This window comes from Anguilla rostrata, chromosome 3 (genome assembly GCF_018555375.3).
Source record: "Anguilla rostrata isolate EN2019 chromosome 3, ASM1855537v3, whole genome shotgun sequence".
NCBI lineage: Eukaryota > Metazoa > Chordata > Actinopteri > Anguilliformes > Anguillidae > Anguilla > Anguilla rostrata.
In genome coordinates, this window is record NC_057935.1 from 56,393,258 (window position 1) to 56,417,157 (window position 23,900).

The 23,900-nt window shown below is 41.7% G+C and overlaps 2 protein-coding genes across 4 annotated transcripts in view; both read left to right on the top strand.

Moving 5' to 3' along the window:
- hmgb3a (high mobility group box 3a) overlaps positions 1 to 1,379 on the top strand; it is a 34,439-nt gene extending 33,060 nt beyond the window's left edge. For both annotated transcript variants that reach the window (XM_064328467.1, XM_064328466.1), the window contains one exon: positions 179 to 1,379. In XM_064328467.1, coding sequence (XP_064184537.1) covers positions 179 to 328 — 150 coding nt within the window. In that variant the 3' untranslated portion in view covers positions 329 to 1,379. The remainder of the gene's footprint in view (positions 1 to 178) is intronic.
- Positions 1,380 to 6,617: 5,238 nt separating this feature from the next.
- arrb2b (arrestin, beta 2b) overlaps positions 6,618 to 23,900 on the top strand; it is a 32,677-nt gene continuing 15,394 nt past the window's right edge. The window contains exons 1-2 of one of the 2 annotated variants that reach the window (XM_064328471.1): positions 6,618 to 6,824; positions 15,044 to 15,137. In XM_064328471.1, the coding sequence (XP_064184541.1) occupies positions 15,130 to 15,137 (8 nt within the window). In that variant the 5' untranslated portion in view covers positions 6,618 to 6,824; positions 15,044 to 15,129. The remainder of the gene's footprint in view (positions 6,825 to 15,043; positions 15,138 to 23,900) is intronic. The other variant, XM_064328470.1, reaches the window with a different exon arrangement.

Here is a 23,900-nt window from a genome sequence, read left to right on the forward strand (position 1 = left end):
AAGAGACCAACTATGAAAACTTCACGGATACCTAATGCTGGGACTCTATTGCTACCAGTTAGATTGATTCTCAATGAGGCACCATATTTGTAGTTTGCTAAAAATTTGCCTGCAGCAGTATTTGGACCTTGCCTTGCTACAGTTTTTGTCATTAGTAATCAATACCTCTGTCTTGCAGGACATGGCAGAGTACAAATCAAAGGGTAAAGTTGGCGGCATGGGAATGGCCCCCAAACCTATGGTGAAGACTGTAGAGGATGATGATGATGATGACGAGGATGAAGATGATGAAGAAGAAGAGGACGATGAGGAGGATGATGATGAATAAGATTTTGTATGTGTGTGTGGGTGTGAAGTTCATGTGTTTTCTTTCCAGTTGGGGGGGATTGCAAAAGGGTAAGGGAAACATTGGTTGTGCATTTGTATTAGGTTTGCCATTTATTTAGTTCTTCCCAATGCCTTGCACTAGGTGTTGTGCACCTGGCCCAAATATTCTGCAAGTTCTCTGCGTACCAAGAAAAGTTATCAGAGTTATCAGACTACAACTGTGAGAACTCAAAGAAACCCCCATCTGTGTGTGTGTGTGTGTGTGTGTGTGTGTGAGTGTGAGAGTGTGTGTGCGTGTAAGCATGCATTTGTATGTGCATGTGTGCTCATTCACAATAGCTGTCCAGTGTCTCGCTGAGCCCTTTGCAGTCCCTCACTGGCTGTGTAACCGCAAGCATTTAAACCAGTGGTAGCATTGCAGTATATATACATATATAATTTTTTTAAAAGAAATATGTAAGGTGATGTGTAACTGTATATGGTTGACCTAGGCTTTGTTTTTATATTTTCAATTCTCATGATTTTGAAATTGCACATATCTCGGTTGTAAGTGTGTGGCCACTGGAAACAGTGTTGTAGCAATGGAATCCACAGCTCAGTTCACCACAGAGGCGTATGCTGACTTGTTCAGCAACATAACTGGGTATGGCTGAGAATCATCAATACCACTACTTTGGATGTCCAGCTCATTTTTATGTATGTAGTACCCTAGGGTTCTGTTGAATTATGGGTACAGGGAGAATGCTAGTGGAATTATGTTTTTTATTTTTATGAAGTGCATTTTTTTTCTTCATCTCAACTGTTGTGAATCCTTATTTTAAATGAGAAATTTAGCTCCATACTTTGCACCAGTTTTTTAATGTTTAGAAATGCTGTTTGCAATTAAAATATTATTTTTATATCTGTGTAATTTATTTAACTCTTTCTCTCTGAACCCTTGCTATTTGTTTAACCAGATTTCAAGCTACTTAAAAACATTTGTCTTGGGTTGTTGTTCCTGAGTTGTCTAAATATGAACAAATGGGATTTAAAATAAAGAACCCTTCATACTGTTTGAGGTCTCTGTCTATATAAGAAGAACCAGCCTCTCCAACCACTGTGGATAATGACACTTGAATGGACATTCAGGGAAGCCAATTGTTTTGTGACAATACAGGGTGGAGCTTTGTTACACAAGACCACTTGCATAGGTATAATTATTTTTAATTCCAATCAAAGGAATACATCTACTTAGAAGATGTTGTAATGGTTGTTCATACCTTTGCATTACAGTTCTCCTGTAATCTTGGAAGAATTCAATGGACAGAATGCTTTTTAACTGGGAAGGTGTTGATGACCAGTTTCAGCTGTATGTGTCCAGAAGGCGTCCAAAAAGGACTAATCTTAATGGACATTCTTTATTAACATTGCCATCGGTTCATATTGGGTAACTACATAATTGACTAAATTGTTAGTGGTGCTGCCAAAATAAAAATACTTTGGAGCTACTTCTCACAATTTCTACTTTGCAAGGTGTAATGAGTTATGTGCCCATTATTTGTATATTTATTCATACAATTATTGTATTACTGGTTATTGTGGGTGAAATTAATGTTTTCTTTGTAATACGCTCAATATTTTGTTTATTTCTATGTGAAATGTGACATGTCCTGCAGCTGTTCTACTGAACCATGTAGGAATCATGCTTTCGGTTTCTGAGAAAGCCATCTGTTACATCAATATCATATTTGTAGCTCACGGAACTCCCATACACAGCAGAGAGGTAGTAATGTAACTACACCGCAGGACAGGCCTTACAACTGTAAGTCCCCCTCTCCCATAAATCTGTAAAAGCTGTTTGCTATAAACATGGATTCAGCTAATCAATAATGCAATGTCCACATATAGGGAAGCTATGCATTTGGGCTGTACTACCATGATTAAAGAGGTTTTAAATTGAATCCACAATTACACCAGATGGGGAAATCTTTTTGAACATCAGCAAATGTAACATTCTACATGTGTATTGGTGCATTTCAAGGCAGAATTATTTTATGTTGGTACTAAATTAGAATATTTCAGCATTGGCATTCGTGATCATGCATGATATGTTGTCATTAAATGGTTTCTGTCCAAAATATTTTCATCCAAGGATTTTGCATGAACATTGTGGCATAAGTCCATGTTTATTATTTGTTTGATAGCACCACCATGTGTTCAGAGTGAAAAGTGAGGTGCTGTGAACATTCAAACACATGCGAGAGTACATAAATGTTGTATAGTTATTTCATGCATAATTAAAGTAAAAATTAATCTATTTTTAATCAATAATGATACATATATATTTTTATGTCTAAATAAATATGTACTCATAAATATTGTAATATTGTAAACTTTGTAATATATTTTGTGATGTGAAACATGAAAAGTAGAACACAGCTTCTACAGACTTTTCAGAAATACATGTTTTTGGAACCGTGAGTAACACCCATATCCATGTGTGTACATCATTGTACGCTGGTGGTGGTGTTATCAAGTGTTTGATGTATAATTTGCATTTTGAATGTATTTTTATTATGTATTATATAAGTTTATCATTGTAAAATATACCCATAAAAGTATCCCTGAAATATACCACAATACCATGTTGCCAATCTGTACAACTTCAATTCATGTGTATATTATGGTTAGTGCTTTTATTCAGCCCTCCATGACAATTGATGGTCAACAATATAATAGTGTATTTAAATTTACCCACAGTTACAAGTTTGTCATTCATAAATTTTGAATTGTGTAGCAAAATGTAGGTTATGTCAAAATCATTTGAGTGCTCTTGTGTGACTAGAAAATGATACTGACTTCAAGTGAGTTTCAGAGCACTCAGGAAATGTGCTGCTGCATAGGTTGCTGATGACTTATTAAAATTGATAATTTGCATAATGTTGCTCGGAGGCAAGTGCATAAAGCCAGTAACTTTTGTTTGTGGTACTTAATAAGTAAAGGAAGGCAAGTTTACTTATTCGTGAATTCTATATCTTTCTTAAACATGACTAGAAAATGTTGTTCATCAAAAAGCTTCTACTGCTCAGTTCTTCTGTGAGCTCATATCTGAGTAGTGTTGTCTTTATTTTACCTTTTGTCTGTGTGAATGCATCTTAAGTTATCATATATTTTCAATGACTAATTCTTAATAATTTACATAGCCTGGGATCTGTCAATCTTGCCTACTGGGCCACATAGTTTAGAGCTCTCTGTTAATGGCACATGGTTGGTTTTAGTTAAAGCACACCACGGCTTCTCCTGCAGATTAATCACCTATCTTTAAGCACCTGGCCAGTATGTTCTTACACTTCTCATACAGTATTATACAGTTTAATCCCTAAAGCTTGCATTGCTTGCCAATGTATCCTAACAGAAGAAAACTGTTTAATGTGGCTGTAAGTTGTTCAAATAGAAGCAATCCTCCAAAATTCATATAAAATACATAGTCCTACTTTGTAACTCTATCAAGCACTATTGAGAGAAGACAAAGGTATCATAAATGCACATTTTATATGAGTGTCTGACATTGAATCACAGCAAAGTGCCATAGGGAAACCATCCACATAACTGCGTGGACTGCACTCTTACATGAGTACCACAACAAGCAGGGGTTATCTGGCGAGATAGATTCAGCAGATGTGTGTAAACAGTGTGCCTGTGGTGTATAAATAGCTCTCTGCCTGAGTGCCTGCCATAGCTTTGCTGAGCTAGATCTCATGAAAGAACATGCTCTGCTGTGACGTCAGAGCACCTCAGGGACCCTTTGACAGTATGGAGGCTGCGAAGAGGACTTGCTCTTCCCTGCATTGGCACAGAAGCTTTAATTGGGACAGCGACTGAATGATATGAGGTTTGGAAGAGGAATCACTCAACTATCAAAATTAAGATCAGTCCAGTTTTTGCTATATTAGTCTGCACCACGGTCTATAAATTAACAATCCAAAAAACTGTATTTTAAAAGTAGATCTACAACTCCTTCTACAATGTTCTACAATTCTACAAACAGTGAAAATCTTTGTTTTTGTGCAACAATGTATAGACATATTTTCCTGTAAACTTTCCTGTTTAATCTCCTGTATGTTTTAATTCAGAATCTCTGGGGTATATGCGATGTAATATTCTCAGATGGGTGCAGGTAGAAAGTACAGGGGTCAGAAAGTGAACGTTTCTTCCACCCATAAACTCAGCCAGCTAATTTCCCTAATTAGTTCTACCTCCTGGCTGAAGGCTTGTGCTATTTAGCAAATCCAGGTGATTAGAACAAAATACTGCAGATGACTTTTACTTTCTGAACCTGGATTTTCCACCTCTGCAGATGCATTTGTCTCAAACATTATCGTGCCATTTCAGGGCACGATAATGTTTGAGACAAATGGTTTCACAGATGGTTCGGATTAATCAGGTGCATTCATTTCCTCCCTTAGTGTCAGTATGAGAGCTTTCAGCATCTAATCTTAATTCTATGCTTTTGACTACTTCTGGAGTCTGTTATTGGTGTTTGTCAACATGAGGACCAGAGTTGTACCAATGAAAGTCAACGAAGCCATTATGAGGCTGAGAAATAAGAAAAAAAAAAACATATTGCAAAACTTGAAAATCAGCATTAAGAAGAAAGAGAGCACTGGTGAGCTCAGTAAATGTAAAGGCCAAGGTGGGCCCAGGAAGACCTCTATTGTTGACAACCAAAGAATTCTCACCATAATGAAGAAAAAACCCCGCTGACAGATTCGAAAAACTCTTCAGGAGGCAGACATGGATGTGTGAGTGCCTACTGTCTGCAGAAGCACTTCACAAACAGAACTACAGAGCTAGTGCAGCAAGCTGCAAATCACTAGTTAGACACAAAAACAGGATGATCAGGTTATAGTTCACTAAGAGGTACCTAGAATAGCCTGCAGAGTTCTATATAAAGTGCAATGTCTCTGCTCTACCCACAGGTGGCATGAGAGAGGCTGTAAATTTGTTGGGATGTTAACCAGCAGCAAAGCAGGTCATGCAGTTAATACCGGTAATATCAATAAAACATATTTGTATTATTAATTTATTCATTGAGATGGTAGATTCTGTATCTTTTTAACCCCAATAATGTCCCAAACTTTGTTATGTCTTTTTTTTGCTTCTTCATTGTCTTCATCTACTACTGCTTTATCTTAAATTTCTTGTTGATTACATCATCAGAAAGACTCCAGACCCAAAATTATTTATTACCTTGTTTGCGAATTAATAACAGCTAAAATGTTTGTGAGGCATAACTTGTAATATGTAATTTCTGCAGCTGGCCAAAATTAATTTACAAAATTAGTTTTGCATTGTTTTACATGTAAATCATGCATCACACTGTTTCATTACTCAAACACTTAGGTGACTAAAACATTTTTTCTGTTAACACAATATCTGTGCCTCCAGGACCACAAATCTTTCTTACAGTAATAAGTACTTGAATATGTCTTTAAATGATCTGTCTTTTTCCTTTAGACACAATATAATATTAGACAAAGGGAAACTGAGTAAACACAAAGCACATTTTAAAAAAATAATTATTTTATTCATTTAATGGCAAAGGTGACCAAACACTCATATCACCCATGTGAAATGCTAATGATGAAAATCATTTTTCATGGCACACACTGTAGATCTTCGTTTCTGGAGTTAAACACATTTATTAATTTTACATAATGATTAAACATATAAATTAATAAAATAAAAAAACAGTGGGCCAAGTGACATTAACAAATGCAGATATCAAAAGCTCTGATATCTGCATTGTTATTTATATCTGTTATATCTGAATTAATTATTTGGCAAGGAGGAATACAATGGAAATTGACCCTATTTAAAGTCTAGTCCTACCAAGGCACCTGAAAAGATTTCTTCATACAGGTAAAAAAAAAAAAGTGTTTAATAGCTTTGCAGTCACTGCAGATTAAATGCAAAACATAAAGTACAACTGGCTTAACGATAAAATTCTTACATACCTATGTTTCTAAATAGCAGCTACAGATACAAATTAATAACAAAAACCTGTCCCGCAATATTTTAATTGGTCAATTACTGTAAGTAAACACTATAAATCGGGAATGTGATTTGGTATTCCACTGACCATCAAAACCAGTGACAACCTACTTTAGAAATTAATTTTTGATTGGTTATTCCAAGGGTAGGGCAAATGTCGGCAGAATGACGTAAATTATTTCCCAGGTATCTATTGGCTAAACATGGTGACAATCATCTCAGGTGGGCTTGTGCTATATGTTTGCTGTCACAAACTCTGGCTACTGGCTTCCGTCTTGAGCCTGCGGAAACGAGCTAGAAAGAGAGAGCGAACGAGGGGGTTGATACACAGAACTGGGTGATCGAACGGATGAGAGTGCGAGGGGATAGTACGAGTAATTAAATATAATATAGCTAGCCACATTGTACGTAGCTGCATATTAAAAGAAGAGGCCTGTGGAGATGGGCGACAAGGCTGGCACAAGGTGAGATTCGTTAACTTTCTATTGCTAGCTAAATGGCTGGCTAATTTCATTGTATTTTTATCTAGCTGGCTAAACGGTGGGTAACAACAGCCAGCTAGGGGCAAGTAAACTACTAGGACAATTTTGCATGAATTAGTTATAACCTTAGCTTGTTAGCTTAATTCTGAAGCTGAGTTGGGTGGGTGAAGTGGGGATCTGGGAGTGGTATTGTGTACGGAGATTCAGACCCATTCTAGCTAAATTCAGTTGGGTTTGGTGAGTATTAGTAACGTTTGTCGGATTGCTAGCTAGCTTCTCAAACGAAGGGCGGGGTAGTGTTAGCTAAAAAGTCAACTGAATAGAGCTAGTGAAATATAGTAGCCAAAATATTACTTCAACGAACAGGTTTCTCCTCGCGTAGTTAGGGGGTAATTAACTAGCTTGCTACAATATTTTGGCTAGGAGCATAGCTGGCTAGTTGCTAAAGAAGTTCAATAGATATTGGCGGCCAGCAACTTGACTAGATTGTTTCAGAGTTCATCTAGCGTAATTTAGTAATTCAAGTAATTTACTTGATAATATTATGAGATTGTAGTTGTCTAATGGGCTAAGCAAAGCTGTGTGTGCGTGTTTGGCTTGGTCTGACGGTTTGTGAACGGAAAGAAATAGCCTTTTACACATGACATTTGCTTTCTCGGCAGTCATCATTAATAAGCCAACTGGTGCGAGGTGACTTGTACAGCCTGCTACTTAGAAGGTCTGCAAAGCGATTGCGTAGTGTTTCTGTTTAAAATATTATGTTTGTCTAGAGGTAGCTAGTTTTTCGGTGCATTTGCTTAGCTAAGATTTCCCCCGCAGGATGACGTCGGGTTTGACGTATGCTTTTAATTGAAATTCAGGAACACACATGGATGAGAATGTAGATTTTTTTTTTAAAGCTGAGGACGAACATGTTTACTAAATACATAGCTAGCAACCGTGTATGCACCTTTTTAGTTAGCTAGTAGCACCTCTAAAATGTCTTAATTTCATAGCGTGGGCGGCGATACCCGCATGTGCGTGGGTTGACGCGCTTAACCCGTTTTCCTGATGGGCGAAGTTAGACCCTGCCTCTGATATAACAAGTCCAGCCATACGAACTGTGATGGTCTGTCTTGACTGACATACATTCGCATTTGAAGCTGTGGAAGCGAAGAGATCACGTACGCGTATTCTGGTTGTATGTGCGTCCAAATGAGCTTTTGTCACAGTAATGCATTTGATGACTCCCTTTCTCTTTCCTATAATGGAGAGAGAGATGTATAGTTTAGCCTACATCTGCTGGACATGCACTTGTAACATTATCATTATGGATAAACTTTCATTCTTTTTTGCTCATTAGAAACGTTAGGTGTAGATTAATTGTTTCTGCTGATACCTGGTGGAAGTTATTGTCATTGTGTGAATATCTGCATAATGGAATTCCACAAGATGATGAGCATAACGAAAGACTATCTAACTATCTATACTACTTGGGTTTTTACCCTTTGACACCGAACTCCCTCTTGAAATACTTTATCATTCATTCTCGCACACTCCAGATCACACTCTTTTGATCTTCTTATATTGCTCCTCCTTCTCAACATAAATAAAACGGCTTGCAGTGACCATATTGCAATAGTGAAGAAAAGGGATGATAATGCACATTTACAGTACAGCAGCATGGAACGCTTGTTATAATCACTTCTAAAGGGCACTTCTGGGCATGCAAAATATATTAAAAAGGTTATTATTATTACTGTAGTTGAATATAGTTTATGTTTATTATAGAATCCCCATTAGCTGCCTTAAGATCACTGCTGGGAATGGCATGTATAGGCAAAGAAAGGCAGGAACAGGACAAAGAGACATGGGACTGTCTGGTGATGTGGATGGAGGGGCTTGTTAGGATTTTAAAAGGCATTGGCAGCATCACATGTGCTGAGAGAAGAAACTCACAAACAAACCCTCACCTCAGAGTGTGCTGCATTAAAATATTCCTAAGGCCACATTTTATCTTTCAGTCATGGGTGTTTTCAGACTACACTGTAATAAGTGAAGGCATCTTCTGACATCCGCAAAGTATTTATTAAATTCCATTTTACTCACTTTGGCATAGATAGTACCCTTTAGAAGCCATTGCTCAAGGTAGTTTCTTGGCTGTTTGTTGTAAAACATCTGTTTTGAACCTATTTACTCAGAAAATGGTTGCAAAACTGCACACTAAAAAAGATGAAATGGAAGTGAAAAAAATGTGCTAATAAATTGCAATATTTTAAGAGATTACATAATACTGGAATTTTCACCAATGCATTGATGCTAACACAAGATAGCCTACTTTAAACCACAGCATACAGATCAGTACGTGCTGGCATGTCACACGGTAAACATAACATGATGCAAACCCTCCTACCTACACGAAAAAAGGGCACCCACATCATTATAAGATTATTGCAAGTGTGGGACTCTAGTTGGTAAGTTATCTGGGGCACATGAGCAAAACTTGTCCCATGCAAGTAGGGTTTAGGCTAAATAAGAGTCATTACCGTGGGTATGGAAAGTTTTACCCTTAACCCAGTTCTCCCACCTTCACTCCTGAATCACCATTCTCCTGCTTTCTTTTCCTCATAGTCAGGGATTATGTGGCCAATTTATGACTCATTAATTGATCAGTTGTTTTGTACCCCCTCCCAGCCCTAATTCCAGCAGGATTATTATGTCTGGGTTGTATGTTGTCCTTCAGTGACTCCTGGGAGTCTGGGCGAGACACAGGTGCATCTCTGGTTATCGTTTCCCCTACTCTCTCCAGTCATTACTGTCAGGGCTCCAAGCACAGTTTACCTGAATGTGTTTACCGATCTGAAAGAGGCTTACCGATTCAAACTGTGACAATTTTGTCTATTATTGTTCGTCTGTGTTGCCAGAGGGACAATTGGCTGATTTGGCCTCTTTGTCCCAGTGAAGCCACTAAAAGGTTTTGATCTAGAGAGCTCTGTGGTGCCTCTGGTGCTGAGTTGCTTGGCCAGCTTGGGCGGCTGTGGAACCGGTTGCTAGGAAAGTGTGAAATATGACGGCGAGTTATAAAGGGGAGGAAGGGGAGGGGGGAGTTATTGTGGAGGGGAAGCTGACTGTTTGCATTAGCAATGTTGGGTGGCGGAGGTAGAGGGGGTCAGGGTGGTAAAGGGAGTCGGTGGGTCCTCTCTCAAGCAGACTGTGTGCACTCACACTCCACTTAAAGCAGCGCTTGCTATTTTTTCGACCCCGTGGCATTCTTATCACGCAGTGCTGGCTAGAGATGTTCGTCTGGTTTTCATTCCACCTGAGTTCTTGAGTGCCTGATCGAGTGAATATGTTGTGGGGCCTGCCTGAGGCGGTGTGAAGCATTTTATGAATCTGGGTGCTTTTTAGAGATTGGACTAGAACTTATAGGCAAGCACTGTCAGAGATCTTCATAACCTCAATAGTGTAACTCTATCCATGGACTATTAATATCATCAATAAGGAATGGAAAGAGAATCAATGCAGCTGTGCCTTTTAATGGACGGATCATCGTGGACAGGACATGGCCTCTGTACTGGGTAATTGTAACACCAGTTGTGTATAACTTAACAGACAGCCTCTGCCTTCCTATTCTGCAGTCACACAGTTTCAGTCTTATTTACCCTCAGTGAGTTCTTTACCTGTCCAGATGTCGGTCGGGAGAAATAATTGCATTTGTTTTTAAATAAATGGGTCATGCAGTGGACAGTTTGTCTGAGTTGAATTTATTCCCTGTCTCCCCAGTGCTGAGGATATTGTTGTTTCTTTAGTTGGGGGAAAAAAAACAATAGGACTCTGGCCCTCCCTGACTGCGATGGGTGCAGTCGAATGAAGACAGGTCGCTAATTGAAATCATTGTCGTTCTGGTCCCTTCGGCCTGCTGTCACCCTGATGTATTGCTTTGGTCCTCCACAGTGCCTACAAGGTACACTGTGCAGCAGGTGCTGACGTGACGCCTGCTTGACTTTATGCTCTTGAGGGAATCTACAGAAAGGCTTGTCTATAGTTGCTATGATGCTGCTCTGTTGAAATTATTTCAAAACACCCACCAAATGTGTCTCCAAAAAGCTGTGGCCTTCCTTGTATTTTTCTACAGTGTTTTAATTCTAATTTGAAACTGGCAAACGGGTTGACTTCATCCAGGTACAGTAAATTGCGCTGCAAGTGCCCCTCAGTAATAATATTGTATTTATTACAAACCACTTTTATGAGATTGTGGCACAGTGTCAAACAGTTAAACCAATAAAGCACAGTAGTACACATGACAAGTAGGGTAAGAAGTTAGAACGGTAAAGAAACCAAATAAAACCATTATAAACTGACATAAAACTAAATATCAAATTGGTCTTCTCAGTTCCTCAGTCATTTCTCCCTCTTCTGTAATCTAGATGGGTTCAGTCAAGATGCCTAGTCTCTCCCCTCAATTTTCCCCATATAGCCTATTTTTAGGTCTACTTTTCTTTATTGAATCTATTAGGCCTAGTCGATCTCTGCCTGATTCACTCTTTTCTGTTCTCTTACGTAGCTCTAGCACCCAGTGTTGCACATTTCCTTTTCTACCCCTCCTTCCTTCCTGCCATTTTACCACTATCTGCTTCTTTCATTACCTTTTAATATCTGGATTTGCTTGACTATTTTAAAGCACTTTAGCCTCCTTTTGTCAGATCAGTTGATAAATTGGGGGTGTAATTTATCCCTATATGTGTATAGTGCTATTAAATCCATCTCAGAATCGCAAAATAATCAAATTGACTTAAATACATTCTGGAACAAATAAACTATTAAACAGAGTATTTTGCTGTGAGGATACAGAAGCAAACCTATCTTGTTCAGGTCTGTTGATCCAATATTTACTTTCCTAGATAAGATTTCCAGTGTTCGCTTTGACAGAGTCCAATGAGAGAATGAGAGTGTTTGCTTCTCACAGTGTTGCTCTGAATTCATTGTTATTAAGAAAACTGGTATGTATGTATGTACATACGTACATATGTGCAGTACAGGCTAAAAGCATTAGGCCACCTATAGTCTGTTAATATGTGTGCATTTATTGAATTTCAAGGGTCCAACTAATGGGCAGTAATGTTATCCAATTCCATTAATTTATGTGCATGTGTTTTATGTGTATAACTGATGCACTATGCCCGAACACCATGTGACAAAAAATAGCCTACTGTACGTCATGACACCAACACACACGAGGCTGCACTAAGGCCCAAAGCATACCCTACGGAAGTATGCGGATGCTTACAGCTACATCAAGTCCATTGTACGCGTCTTTGCATTCTAAAATGTGTCGCCTGAAATTCTGAATGCAACATGTGTGAGCTGCAGTGTCAATCACTCTTTACAATGCGTTTGTGTAATTTATCCAGTAACCCCGAGAGCAACACTTACAGTGCGAAAAAGGAAGGTCACCTCAGTTGATTGCTCGTGGTTGCCAGAGTGGGTCCTACTCAAAGGCGTCATCGGCAAAGAAGAATTTAAGGGTTTTTTGAGCAGTCCAGCGGATTATTTGGTGTTCTTTGTTGCCAAATTCCTCCGTCAGCTGCAAGTTAAAGGTTGTTGACACGGCCAGCGAAAGAAGTAGGCTACTTGTTTGCCTGCGACGCAAATTTTCTTTCCACATGTCCACAATAGGCAACCTGTTAATGGCATCCCAAAGGACCTGCGAGAGGCATGGATTAACCATAATTATGCTAATTACTTACTTTTGCTTTGATGTATGCATCCCTTATCAAAACATTCTCTGCTGTTGCATGTGCGAGTGAACCATGAATGCTCCTACAGCACTCTCCTCTCAGACGAATGCTCCTCTTCCTTGTAGGGCAACCAGCGCATGCCTGTTAAAATGCCTGATGGGTATGTTTATCTCTGTTCATATTATGTTACTGAATTGTAAAGCAGTGCTCCCCAATTAATGTGTTCAGTCCGCTTGCTTATGCGATCTAGCTAAAGCCTAGTGAATGTGCGAAATATTGTTTTTATGAATAGCCCATAAAATGTAAAATCCACAACAGTAACTACTCTAGCTTACCTGTTGTTGTGTGTGTGTGTATTTGAAATTGCTATTGAATACAACTGTGGTGGAAAGTGCACACACCTTTCCACTGCCCATTCCGAAGTAGAACACCACTGGTAACAAACGGGGTGTGAACATTTTCATAGTCATGTTCACTCCCTCTGTTTCCTCCATCCCCCTCTTGGGGAATAGAAATGCTTTGTATGTTTTGTGGGAACTTTTCAAGCAGCTGGTTCGGCCTTGTTCTACTCATACACAGCCACAGAGCCACTGTGATGGAATAAACACACACACTGAAGGGTCAAAATCCTGCCGTCATCACTGATGCAGGCCGTGTTCTAAAACACAAATCCTGTACAAATGCTGCCTCCCTTGGCTCTTTTCCCTCCACAGTGTAGAGCTACTTTGCCAGGAACAGTGTTCTGTATTGTGGAGTCGAGCATTCAGCCGTCAGGTAGAAAAGTGGATTAACCGCTAAAGCTCTTATTATTGGCGATAGACAGGGTGAGTTTGTTTGTGTGTTCTTGTTGCACAGAGAGTGTCATTCATTTTTCCTGTGGGTGCACAGTGAAACTGTGCCAGTTGGGTCAAGAAGGCGTGGTAATGTATTAAGTGTGTCATGACTTCCAATCTGGTGATGGCTACAGTTGTACCTCATCTGTGAAAGGCAAAGCCTGTTAAAGTTTTGAATCAACGCATGCTTCTCTTAAAATTAGCTTAGGCGTTTATGTGAAAGACAATTTGACATCCCACTTGCAAATAGGTTTTTCCTCCCTGTTCCATTCTCTCACTGCCTTGTTATAACACTGGGTGCATTTCTCTGTCCTCTGTCTATACAAGTAAATTATTTTGTGTGAGAGATGGCACAAACTACAGATTTTTAGTGTATATCACAGTAAAAAGGGACCGTTTTCTGTAGAGCCTACATTTCTCTTTAATCGTCCCCCGTGTCAGTGGTATATCTTGATATATTCGATTGTAGAGGGTGAAGAAAACCAAAATCAAACAAATTCATTAAAAACTTTGCAGCTAGCTTGATGCCAGTGATTCAGCAACTGCTCCCAGCATGTTTTTTAATCTCTTATAAATGTGTTGCTAGGCAATGAAGGACCATGTTTACTGCTTACTGATAGACTGAACATTAACATTAGCTAGAAAATGCATTTGGGTACACCATCTGGTCCTGTATGCAGAGGTATAGGTTTATTATAGAGGTATAGCCTAGGTATTGGTTAAATGAATGTAATGATTGCTAAATAATATTGCCTGTGTTTGTGATTCGGTTCAAAATTTTTTTTTTAAATGATACATTTTTATCAAATCCATGGTATTTCATTCAGACTTTCCTACCGTGACATCCCTAATACAAACATGTTTCTGGAAACTCGCACCGTCACAATCAAGACAGGAAACAAGCAAGCAGAAAAGAGGAAGTGTGTTGGCTGCTAGATTGGGCAAGAGCTTACTGACACTTCTCTTTTTCTCTGACTGTGCCGTCTTCCTCTTGCTGTTCTCTCTCTCTCTCTCTCCCCCTCAATCCCCTTTTCAAAGTTCTCATTTCAGTCCATTATGGAAGGTGGATTGGCCAATTTGCCAGCTTTCCAGTGACCCTTTGTAAGCTTTGAATTACCAGTCCAGAAATACTAGCTTGTTTCAGCCGTGCTCAATTTAATGGGGACATGGAATAGATTACTTAAAGAATTTTCTCAATGTGCTTTAATAAAAAGCAAAGATTACTTACTTGGTGCATAGGATTCTTTCACAATAATCGGTAGCAATGATAAGCTTGCTGTTTTTGGTATGTGGATGTACCAGATTGTTATCTAAACTGTGGTACATGGGAATGGGTATTTCATGGCACTTTGTGATCAAGTACTCATAGTTACACTCATGTGATTGCATATTCAAATCAATCTGCAATGAAAGCATTTCTATGTTCAGGTGTTGGACTGTACTTTCAGTCTCTTCAGATAAAATTAAGAATCACTTCTACTGATTAATGAGTAGCATTATCCGTTATTGTTTGTTAGCAGTTTGTGGATTTTGCATGTTCTTCCCGTGTCCATGTGGGTTTGCTCCCAGAGTACAAAGACATGCAGGTCGGCTAACTGGAGACTTTATAGATATGAGTGTGTGAGTGAATGGTGTGTGCGCCCTGCAATAGTTGGCGACCTGTCCAAGAGTGTATTCCTGCCTCTCGCCCAGTGCCTGCTGGGATTGGCTCCTGCACCCCCCGCGACCCTGACCAGGATGAGCAGGTATAGATGATGGATGGATGGGCATTATATTTTTAGCACCATAATGATTTGAGCGATGATGAAGTGACCTGAGCATTTGATCGAGTACTGGTGCTCACTCCTCCTTTATACAGTGATTCCATATTGCAAATCTGATATTGTTGGAATGGGTAAACACCCAGTCACACACTCCAAGTCTGGAACACTCCCTACTCCAAGACTGGAATTAAATGTAAAATTGCAGCCACATTGGAACGACAACTCAAGAATCTTGAAGTAGCTCAGGCTTGGCAAAATTGTGCAAATGCAAGCTCTTGGAGTGAAGCTCTGCTGCCGAAGTTAAGGTCAGAGTTGTTCAAAGTTTTCCCCAAGTTTTTTTTCCGTGCATTTCAATCTGACCCAACCTTTGTGAGGTCTCATCAGTTGCATCAGTTGTCTGATTTGATTCCATCGTAAGGGAATCACAGATAGCCCTTCATGGTCTGTAATGGAACATGAGTATTTTTCTAATCTCTGCTGTCACATTGACACACACTCAGCAGTCAGCCGAGCAGAGGTCACTGAGTAATAATGACAATCAGTGATGGCATTATGAAATGAGTTAAGATACTGGCAGGCATTTAAAACCATTAAGTACTGGATGTCTGCTTATACTCTGGCTGTAAGTAGTTCAGTGAATATTCTAAGCCGCATTTGATAAACTACCAACTCATAAAAGGAGAAATGAGGAAGAGGACAGGACGTCTTCTCCAAAATGAGATTGCCTGCAGAGCAGTTGTAATGCTCTGGCGGTTTCTTGAGGGTTTTAGAACAGCACACAGTATAATACTCTCACAGAAGGCTTCATGCATTTGAGAGAGGGAGGGGGAGCGAGGCCAGGCTTCCTCAGGCTGGCTAGAGGAAGCGAGGGATGGGGAGAATTGTGATTGTTCTGCAAAAGCTCAGGAAGACCCCCTCCCCCATAAAAAAAAGATTATCATTGTTTTTACACTGCGTGTGCCATTATTTCGGTTTGTCATGAGATTGAGATTGGAGTCATTTCCTGCAACCCACAGTCTGGTCACCTGAGCCAGGCCGTCGTGCCCGTAATATGTCCTGCATGGGTCTGTCTGCTGTGTTCCATTTAGGACCCTAAATAAGTTCTGAAGCAGTTCTCCACCCCCTTCTCTCCTCCATGCAGCTGTTTGGGAGGTCTGTGACACTTCTGTAGGCTAAGGCTTGCTCTCTGTTTAAGTACTGCTGTGTTTGCCTTATTGAGTTTCTGCCTCTGTGTGGTTAGCCTTAGGTGGTTGCAAATTCTTTGCCTCTCTACCTTTAGCGGTAGATTATGCTGAAATATGCACCTCTGCTCTCTTAACTGTTGTAGATTATAAGGTCTCTGTCCTACAGTTTGTTGTTTGTTTGTTTTTCTGCTTGGTCTAGAACATTGCAGACTCCAGTTGGGCCTTTTCATTTCCTGGCCTAAGTAAGGAAAACACGTGAGAGTGAGAGAACAAGAGGAAGCAGATTACTTGAGTACCGGCTTACCAGTTTAAACCTCCGCAGTACCGTGTGTGTGTGTGCCGGTGTGTGTGTCTGTGGGAAGGCGGGAGGGTAGAAAATACTGTTAGGAGATTCCTGAATTGTGTCCTGCATTAGAAACCAAAATTCTGTATAAGCCGTCTAAACATTGAGGCATTACATTACATTACATTTATTTGGCAGATGCTTTTATCCAAAGCGACGTACAAAAAGTGCATTTCATGGTCATAGACAACTACTAAACACAGGTTCAGTAAGATACCATACTTATTTTGTACAGCTATTTCTAGCCAAGAACACTGTTTAGTTAGCACAGTGAACACTATTCAGACCTAACCTCTGCAAAGCCAACTAGGCAGAAGAATAAGCTACAGTATTAGGACAAATACAAATGACCAAAAAGTGCTGGGATGGGGTAACATGTAACAAGTGTCATGAAAAAATAGGGGGGTGAAATATACAGCGTGGTGGTGGTTAGTCTAGGTGTAGTCTGAAGAGATGAGTCTTCAGGCCACGGCGGAAGATGGGTAGTGAGGGGGAGGTTCGGAGAGGGACGGGGAGTTCGTTCCACCACTGGGGAGGTAGGGTAGGGGAAGCTCTGTGATCCCTTTGGTCGGGTGGGAGGGGTAACAAGGCGCCCTGCTGCCGCCGAGCGGAGTGGTCGAGCAGGGACATAGGATTGAAGGCCCTATTGCAAGATCCTGAACACTGGTTCAGCAGGTCCATTATCTGAAGAAAGTAAGTTCACTTTTAATACATTCCTGCAGTTTAATTTAATGTCTGGCCCCATTGCTGTTTGGGTCCATCATAAGATAAGGTACTGGAGAAAATGTCAGCCTAACGACCATCTATATGCATTAGTTTGAGTCCGCACTTCAGTAAATGATGGTTTTTACTCAAGTCTTTGTCAGTTTCACCACAGTCTGCGTCCTTTGGCATTTACAGCCAAAGTAAATGAAATGAAAAAACCTCTTACATTGGTTATTGTTCAATTTTAGGAACTTATAAAACTGAAATAGACTATAGATTAAATTACCATCCAAACTTTCAGTTCTATTTTTATAAAATTCCTAGCTATAGAAAGTGCCAAAGAGCAACAGAATGAATAATAGTTGACTGTGTCTAGTGGGCTGTGCAGTATTTTTTGCAATACACCATATTTGTAAAAAAAATAAATAATAAAATGGCAGCTACAAATGACCCTGGGTCCTATAACGTATTATATAGTAGTATTTGTATTGGTTGGTTAGCTGCGTAAGCCGGCATATTTAAGGTTGCTTTAGTCACACTGTCACCCGAAGTTCTTCTATGTTATTTTGAAATAATAGCAAATAATTTGTTTGAAAAATGTAGTGTGCAGTACAGCAGTAACAGGAATGGCTTCAGGTATGTTCAGTTTCTCCAGAAGTGAGCAGTCAGGGCTGCATCTCCATACATTCATGGCAGTTTGTTTATTAAATGGAAGCAAACGGGTGCAGAAGTGTTGACAGTGTTGAGGTGCGCAGCTCAACATTTGAGAAAAATATCTCCAAAATTTAGGGTTGGATTCAAAGTTCCTGCTGTGAGGAGTGTTTACTCCGCACATCCTGGTGTCTTTTACACGTGTGCATCTCATTAGCTGGCAGATGCTAGAGCCTCTGCACATGAAAATGTACAATAACACGCCCCCACCCTGGACACTGCTGCAGGTCTATCAGATTCAGTGCCCTTGGGTCTAGGCTTTTTCATAGTATTATCATTCAGTACATTTTGGAAAATTAATTTCAGCTAATTATTATTAAAATGACACTTCGAAATGTACACAGTATTGTCTACAGCTTCTTTTTGTAGCTGCTACTGTTATGAATAGCACTTCTTATAATGAGAGCAACTGAACGTTCAGGCAACTAAATCCACTGCCCCAAAAGCCCTTTAGAGGAACCTGCTAAATTGCCTGTAATTTCCATCTCCCTTGTTACTGAATGTGAACAAAACACCACACTTGAGAGGAATTTCACAGGGATTGGAGTGGCTTTGTGTCTGTGTACACACGTTGGGAGAGGTAAGCCATGTTGTTTATTGAACAAAGCTAATCCTGTTAATAAATAAATTCAGCTTTAAATGTCTGTGAATTTAACACTGAGCATCACACTCCTCCATCCTACCCCATGGAAGGCAGCAGGTCCCCAGTTCTGTGCGTTTTTTTTTGTTATCACTTTGAATACATTTGTTTACCTAATAAGTTCCACGCTCGCCCTCTGAAGTGTAGTAGTGTGCTCTTCTCCGTACACTCTTGGTCCCTGAATGTTGGTTTCCACTGTGCTGTGATTGCGATTGTCATTGTGAAAGCTGGCTGTGTGGGTGGACCGTGGTGTCTCAGAGTGCATGCTGTGCAATTTCATCAACCGTTCCATTTTTCAAAATGAATGTAGCGCAGTTTCCAGTTGCAGAGTTTGCTTGCATCAAATTGGCTATAGCCATATAGCCTTCTTTCTTAGAGAGCCTGTTACCAGAATTGTATAGCTCAAGTGACTACAGGGAGGTCTCTGGCTTGCTGAATGTATTTTTAACCTGGCAAAGGGGAAGTTGCTAAACTGTGTGACAGAAATCAAACCAAGCTGTTTTGTTGTGTAGCTGGGGTACACAATGCATTCTGTCAGCAGGGCCCATATGGACAACACATTGACTTCGGTTGAAATTGATAATTCTTTTTTGAATGTAAAACAATCTTTGCGTGGAGAGCATGTGGCTGCTGCAACTTTATATCAGTGCTCACAAAGACATTCCTGCTTCTTTTACTTATCCTTATTTACCCCTTATTAACCCTTTCTCTGTCTCTCTGTCTCTCTCTCTCTCTCTATCTCCTCCCCCTCCCCCCCCTCCCTCCCTCCCTGCTCTCAGCCCACATTAGAGGAAGTGTTTGCGTGTGCGGATAGCTGGGTGCAGGAAGTGGGGGCATCATGTGATGTAGGCTGCGGTTGAGGTGTAAAATTGAGCACAGCCAGGAGTGGGAGGAAAGGATGACAGTTACACACACAGTGAAGGAATGCACACACACTTTGCACAGTCTGGCGTGTTTTCTGTCTAGGTCATTTCGCATGGGCTGCACTCTTTCTCTAAAAGTCTGCCCCTTAGACCAAATTCCACACAGCACATGCAGCTGACATGATTTGTGTGGAAGTATGCGGAGCAAGAAAGTATCTGCGAAATAAGACAAAGAACGCACTTGCACTTCTGATATCCTGGAGGCCTCCAGACATTCCAAGGTTCTCGCACTCATTACGAGTCACTAGCAGAAATTGTTGTTCCTGATTGGTCCTAATCAAGAGCTTCTTAAGGTCAGCCATTGCATTGATCATATCCCGTCATTGTATTGATCTGACACCGTGTCTGTGGAGAAACACTTCCAGATCATGAAGTGGATTTATGTCTTTGGGTTCATACAGAATCTGCACCCTGCACCACAATTCAATAGAACTATTAATTGTGATGTAAATGTTTCTTCGCCAAAGACTTCAGGCTAATTTACGTCTGAATTTGTCATACTGGCCAAGAGTGAGGCCTTTGTCACTATAGGCATTGTGTAGCTAGTTTCTTCCAGGCACTGACTAGAATTAGCAGAGGCAGATCTGTGTATGTCTCAAATGACATTAAAGCTTTCTTTACTTCTGGCTTTCTGTTCCTTTGTTTTCTTTCCTGGCCATTCCTCTTTCATCTTCTCCATTCTTTTTGAAATAGAAATTCAAAAATTGATGACAGAAAGATTAATAAGAGAATGTGGTGCAAGCGATAACCTTCGTGACCACCAAGGTCATACTCGGTCATTGAGTTGAGTGTTTTTTTGACCAGCATAAATCCCTTAATAGCAAGTTTGTTTGAATTGTTGACTGAAAACATCAGTCAGTCTAATTTGAAAACCTGGCTGAAGATTGAGAGGAATCGGGAACACGGGATATGGCTTAATCTGGCTGTTCAAAGTCCAGGGTGGTTGCATGCGTCATGAAGAGAGAGGACAAATGTCAGTAATGAGCAGTCGCATCAGAAGAGATCCATTCAGTTGTAGCAGATCACCAGACAAAGTGTGTGTGTGGTTTGTGAAGTTCTGACTCTGTGCTTGCGGTTGTTCACCATCAAGGACAACAATAGAGTTAGACTATCCCTGAATGTTATCTTTTGTGCACTGAGTAAATTGTATGAGCACAAATCTTTCCCCCACACTGTCCAGCTGTGTCTGGTCACAGTAGGCACTGTAATATACGCTCCTGCTCTTCTCCCTCTTCCTCTTCATCCTTCAGATGCATCCTTGTAAAGGAGTCTTTATTTAGCGCTTCTTTACCTGGCCCAAATTAAATCCAGACACTGATTGATTTCCTTCCGTTTTATTGTCCAGATAAATAGACAGGCGCACAGGCCAGTCCTTGGTTGCTAAAACAGTCAAAGTGTTTTGCTGTGATTAGCCTACTCCTTGCTGTGTGTCCTTGTACTGAAATGTGACGTATCGAAAGGATACATCATGGGAGCTGCCCGTAGGGCCCTCGATTCTGTCACCACATCCTGGCCCTCCGAGCTCCCGCCTGTCTGCAGTGGAGCCAGGCCTGTGATGTGTGAACTGCGATGTCTGCGGGCAGCGAAAAGAGAGGGAGGAAGACCTGGAGCTGGAAAGATGAGGGACAGAGAGAGGCGAAGGGAAGAGTCTGAACATGTCGTGAGATGTGAAGGGGTGGGGGGGGGGGAGGCGCTATCGTTCCATCACTGTGTATGGTCGCGAGTTCTCTTGGCTCACATGCACGCTCACGTGCACGCTCACGTGCACGCTTTCTCCCTCGACCCACTTTCTGTCTGCCTTTCTTGTTTCTGGTTCCAGTCAGATGAGAGCATTTGGCCCTGATCTATAACTGCAGCTGATTTGCTGTAAAACCGAGGCTGGGCTAGAATGAAGAAGTGCTACCCTACAGTTAATGTTGCATTGTTTTTGGCCTTCCGCCTATACATTGGTATGGCTATCTGAAGTGACATACACACACAAGGGCTGCTCAGTTTGAACAGACCTGTCTATTCATATGCTGACTCAAATAAACTCTGTGTTCGCGACTTCTGCATTTGCTTGCATCCACAATATTTGCGTATTATAAGGCTGCGGATATGCATATGTTTGTATGTGTTGGAAATTGTGTTTGCCTGTTCGCTTGTGCCTTACTCCAGTGCTACCCGCACTGACATGCACATACAGAACATACAGTTCCTCAGCGGAAGCAAGTGCGCTCCAATGCACTTGCCAGGTGAGCCTGTGACCGTCTTCCATGCTTCTGGCCACGCTGTACTACAGGAGAGCTAGCGGGTTGGAAGACGGGCGTATCTCTCTCAGAAAACATTTGGTGGCCTTTGGGTGCCATCAGTGGGAGGAGGGAATGCAGCAGTAGCCCAAAACCCAAGCCAGGCATGGCAAAGCCAGTCACGTCCTGTCCCTAAGGAGTTCTAATCAGTCATCTTTTGCCCTATCCCAGGCTTTAGCTTGCGATGCCTGCACACACGGGGCCCAGCCTGTTACACTAGAGCGGCTTCGCTGTCCGAGCCCATTTCGTGTGGCTGCAAAACTCGGGACCGAGGGTGACGCCATGCCCCCCTCAAGCAGAAAGCCAGCGTTTCAGGAGACCGTTTGTTAACAGCCGCAGAATGCGGTGCGTGTTGCCATGGGCACCTCTCTTTTTGGTTAAGGTCCCAGCGCAGATTTTGATAAACATATTTCTCTTTTCTCTGCGCCGCCTTCTTGTTGTCATGGGAACGTGAGAAAGCCTCATCTGGCTGCCATAGCAACTAAATGGAGCCTGTTTGGGGTACGGGTGTTTTGACTTCGGGGAAAATGGGTTGAAATCCAGATCAACGCCCCGCCAGTTCTGACAGGATTATTTGTCTGACACCCCTCATCTAATTTGTTTTGCACTTTCGCCCAAATGACTTTCCAAAGGGCAAGAGCGTTGTGCATGAGTGGGTGGAGTGCTTCATCGTCATGTGCTGTGTAACTGAGTCTGCATCTGCATGGGTGGGTGTGTGCAGTTTTTAATTATTCTGTTTTTATCCGCTGAATCGAAACATGAGGATTTCAATATTGATATCTGTTAAATGCATGCACACCCAACCTGTTTTTGTGTTGCATCATCCTCCTGCTTCGCTTGGAAATTATCTTGTGCTCTCCGTGGCTGCGTTTCTGCGACTGTGTCTTTGCGTCTACTTGTTTCCCTGTGCATGTGTCTGTCTGTCTGTCCGTCTGTGCAGTATGGCACCCTCGGCTCGCAGTTGGCAATGCAATATTTATAAGGCCCCAGTCATTAGAGAGGGACAGTGTGAAACGCCATATTAATGTGGTTTTAATCTTTAATTCAAATCTAAATCTGAGAAATCCTCCGAGACTCGGCTCATGGAGGCTAGGTAAGAGGGATAAAATGTGAGAGGCAGTGATAGGAGGAAGACTGCAGGGAGAGATGGGTCGAGAGATGCGCACAGAACAGGAGAGGTGGAAAAGGAGGAAGGAGTGAGCAGGCTAGCGATGCGTTAATGTGTGGGACTGGGAAACATTCAGCATTCTTCTGGTGCCTGTTCTAGTCTGTCTGTCCCCACCCCCAGCACGGGCGAAAAGCAGTGGAAATCTCCTACGTTTCAAAGCCTTGAAGCAGTGCCCATTGTGCAGCACCCACCAGCACGGAGAGGGGAGGCTCGTTTCTGAGCGAGAGCCAGTGGCGAACGGACGGCAAAACCGTCCACTCGCGCGGGTCCTGCCTGCGTCGTCATGGCAGCGCGCGGAGCGGCATCGCCGCAGAGTGACGACGCGCACGGCGTGGGTGCGTTTGTCCCTCGTGCGCTTCGAACGACGAGCGGCCAGAGCGGCAAAAATGGCGGCGCCGTCACGGCCCCGATCCCCGCGCCGCGTCGTAGCGTAGAGCCGTAGCTCGGGGGGGAAAGACGGGAACGAGCGGGAAACTACGCGGGACTCCGCCGAGTTCCCTTCCCTCGGCCCTCCGGCTGCGTCTTTTCGCCGAGCAGAACGACTGGCGTCTGGGAAGGAATGCGTTCTTGCGACACAGACGAGAGATATTTATATCTGCTCTCTGGCCGGGCCAATTTGGACAGGAAATAAGATGCTCATCGCGCATCGCGTTATGTGAAGTTTTTAACTTTTATTATTTTTCCGTCTTCCTGTGATGGCCTTTGGGCCGTTGGCTGTGCTGGAATGATACACCCCTCATTGTGTGGCCTGCCCCCCTCCCCCCTGCCCAGGGCTGCTCTCTT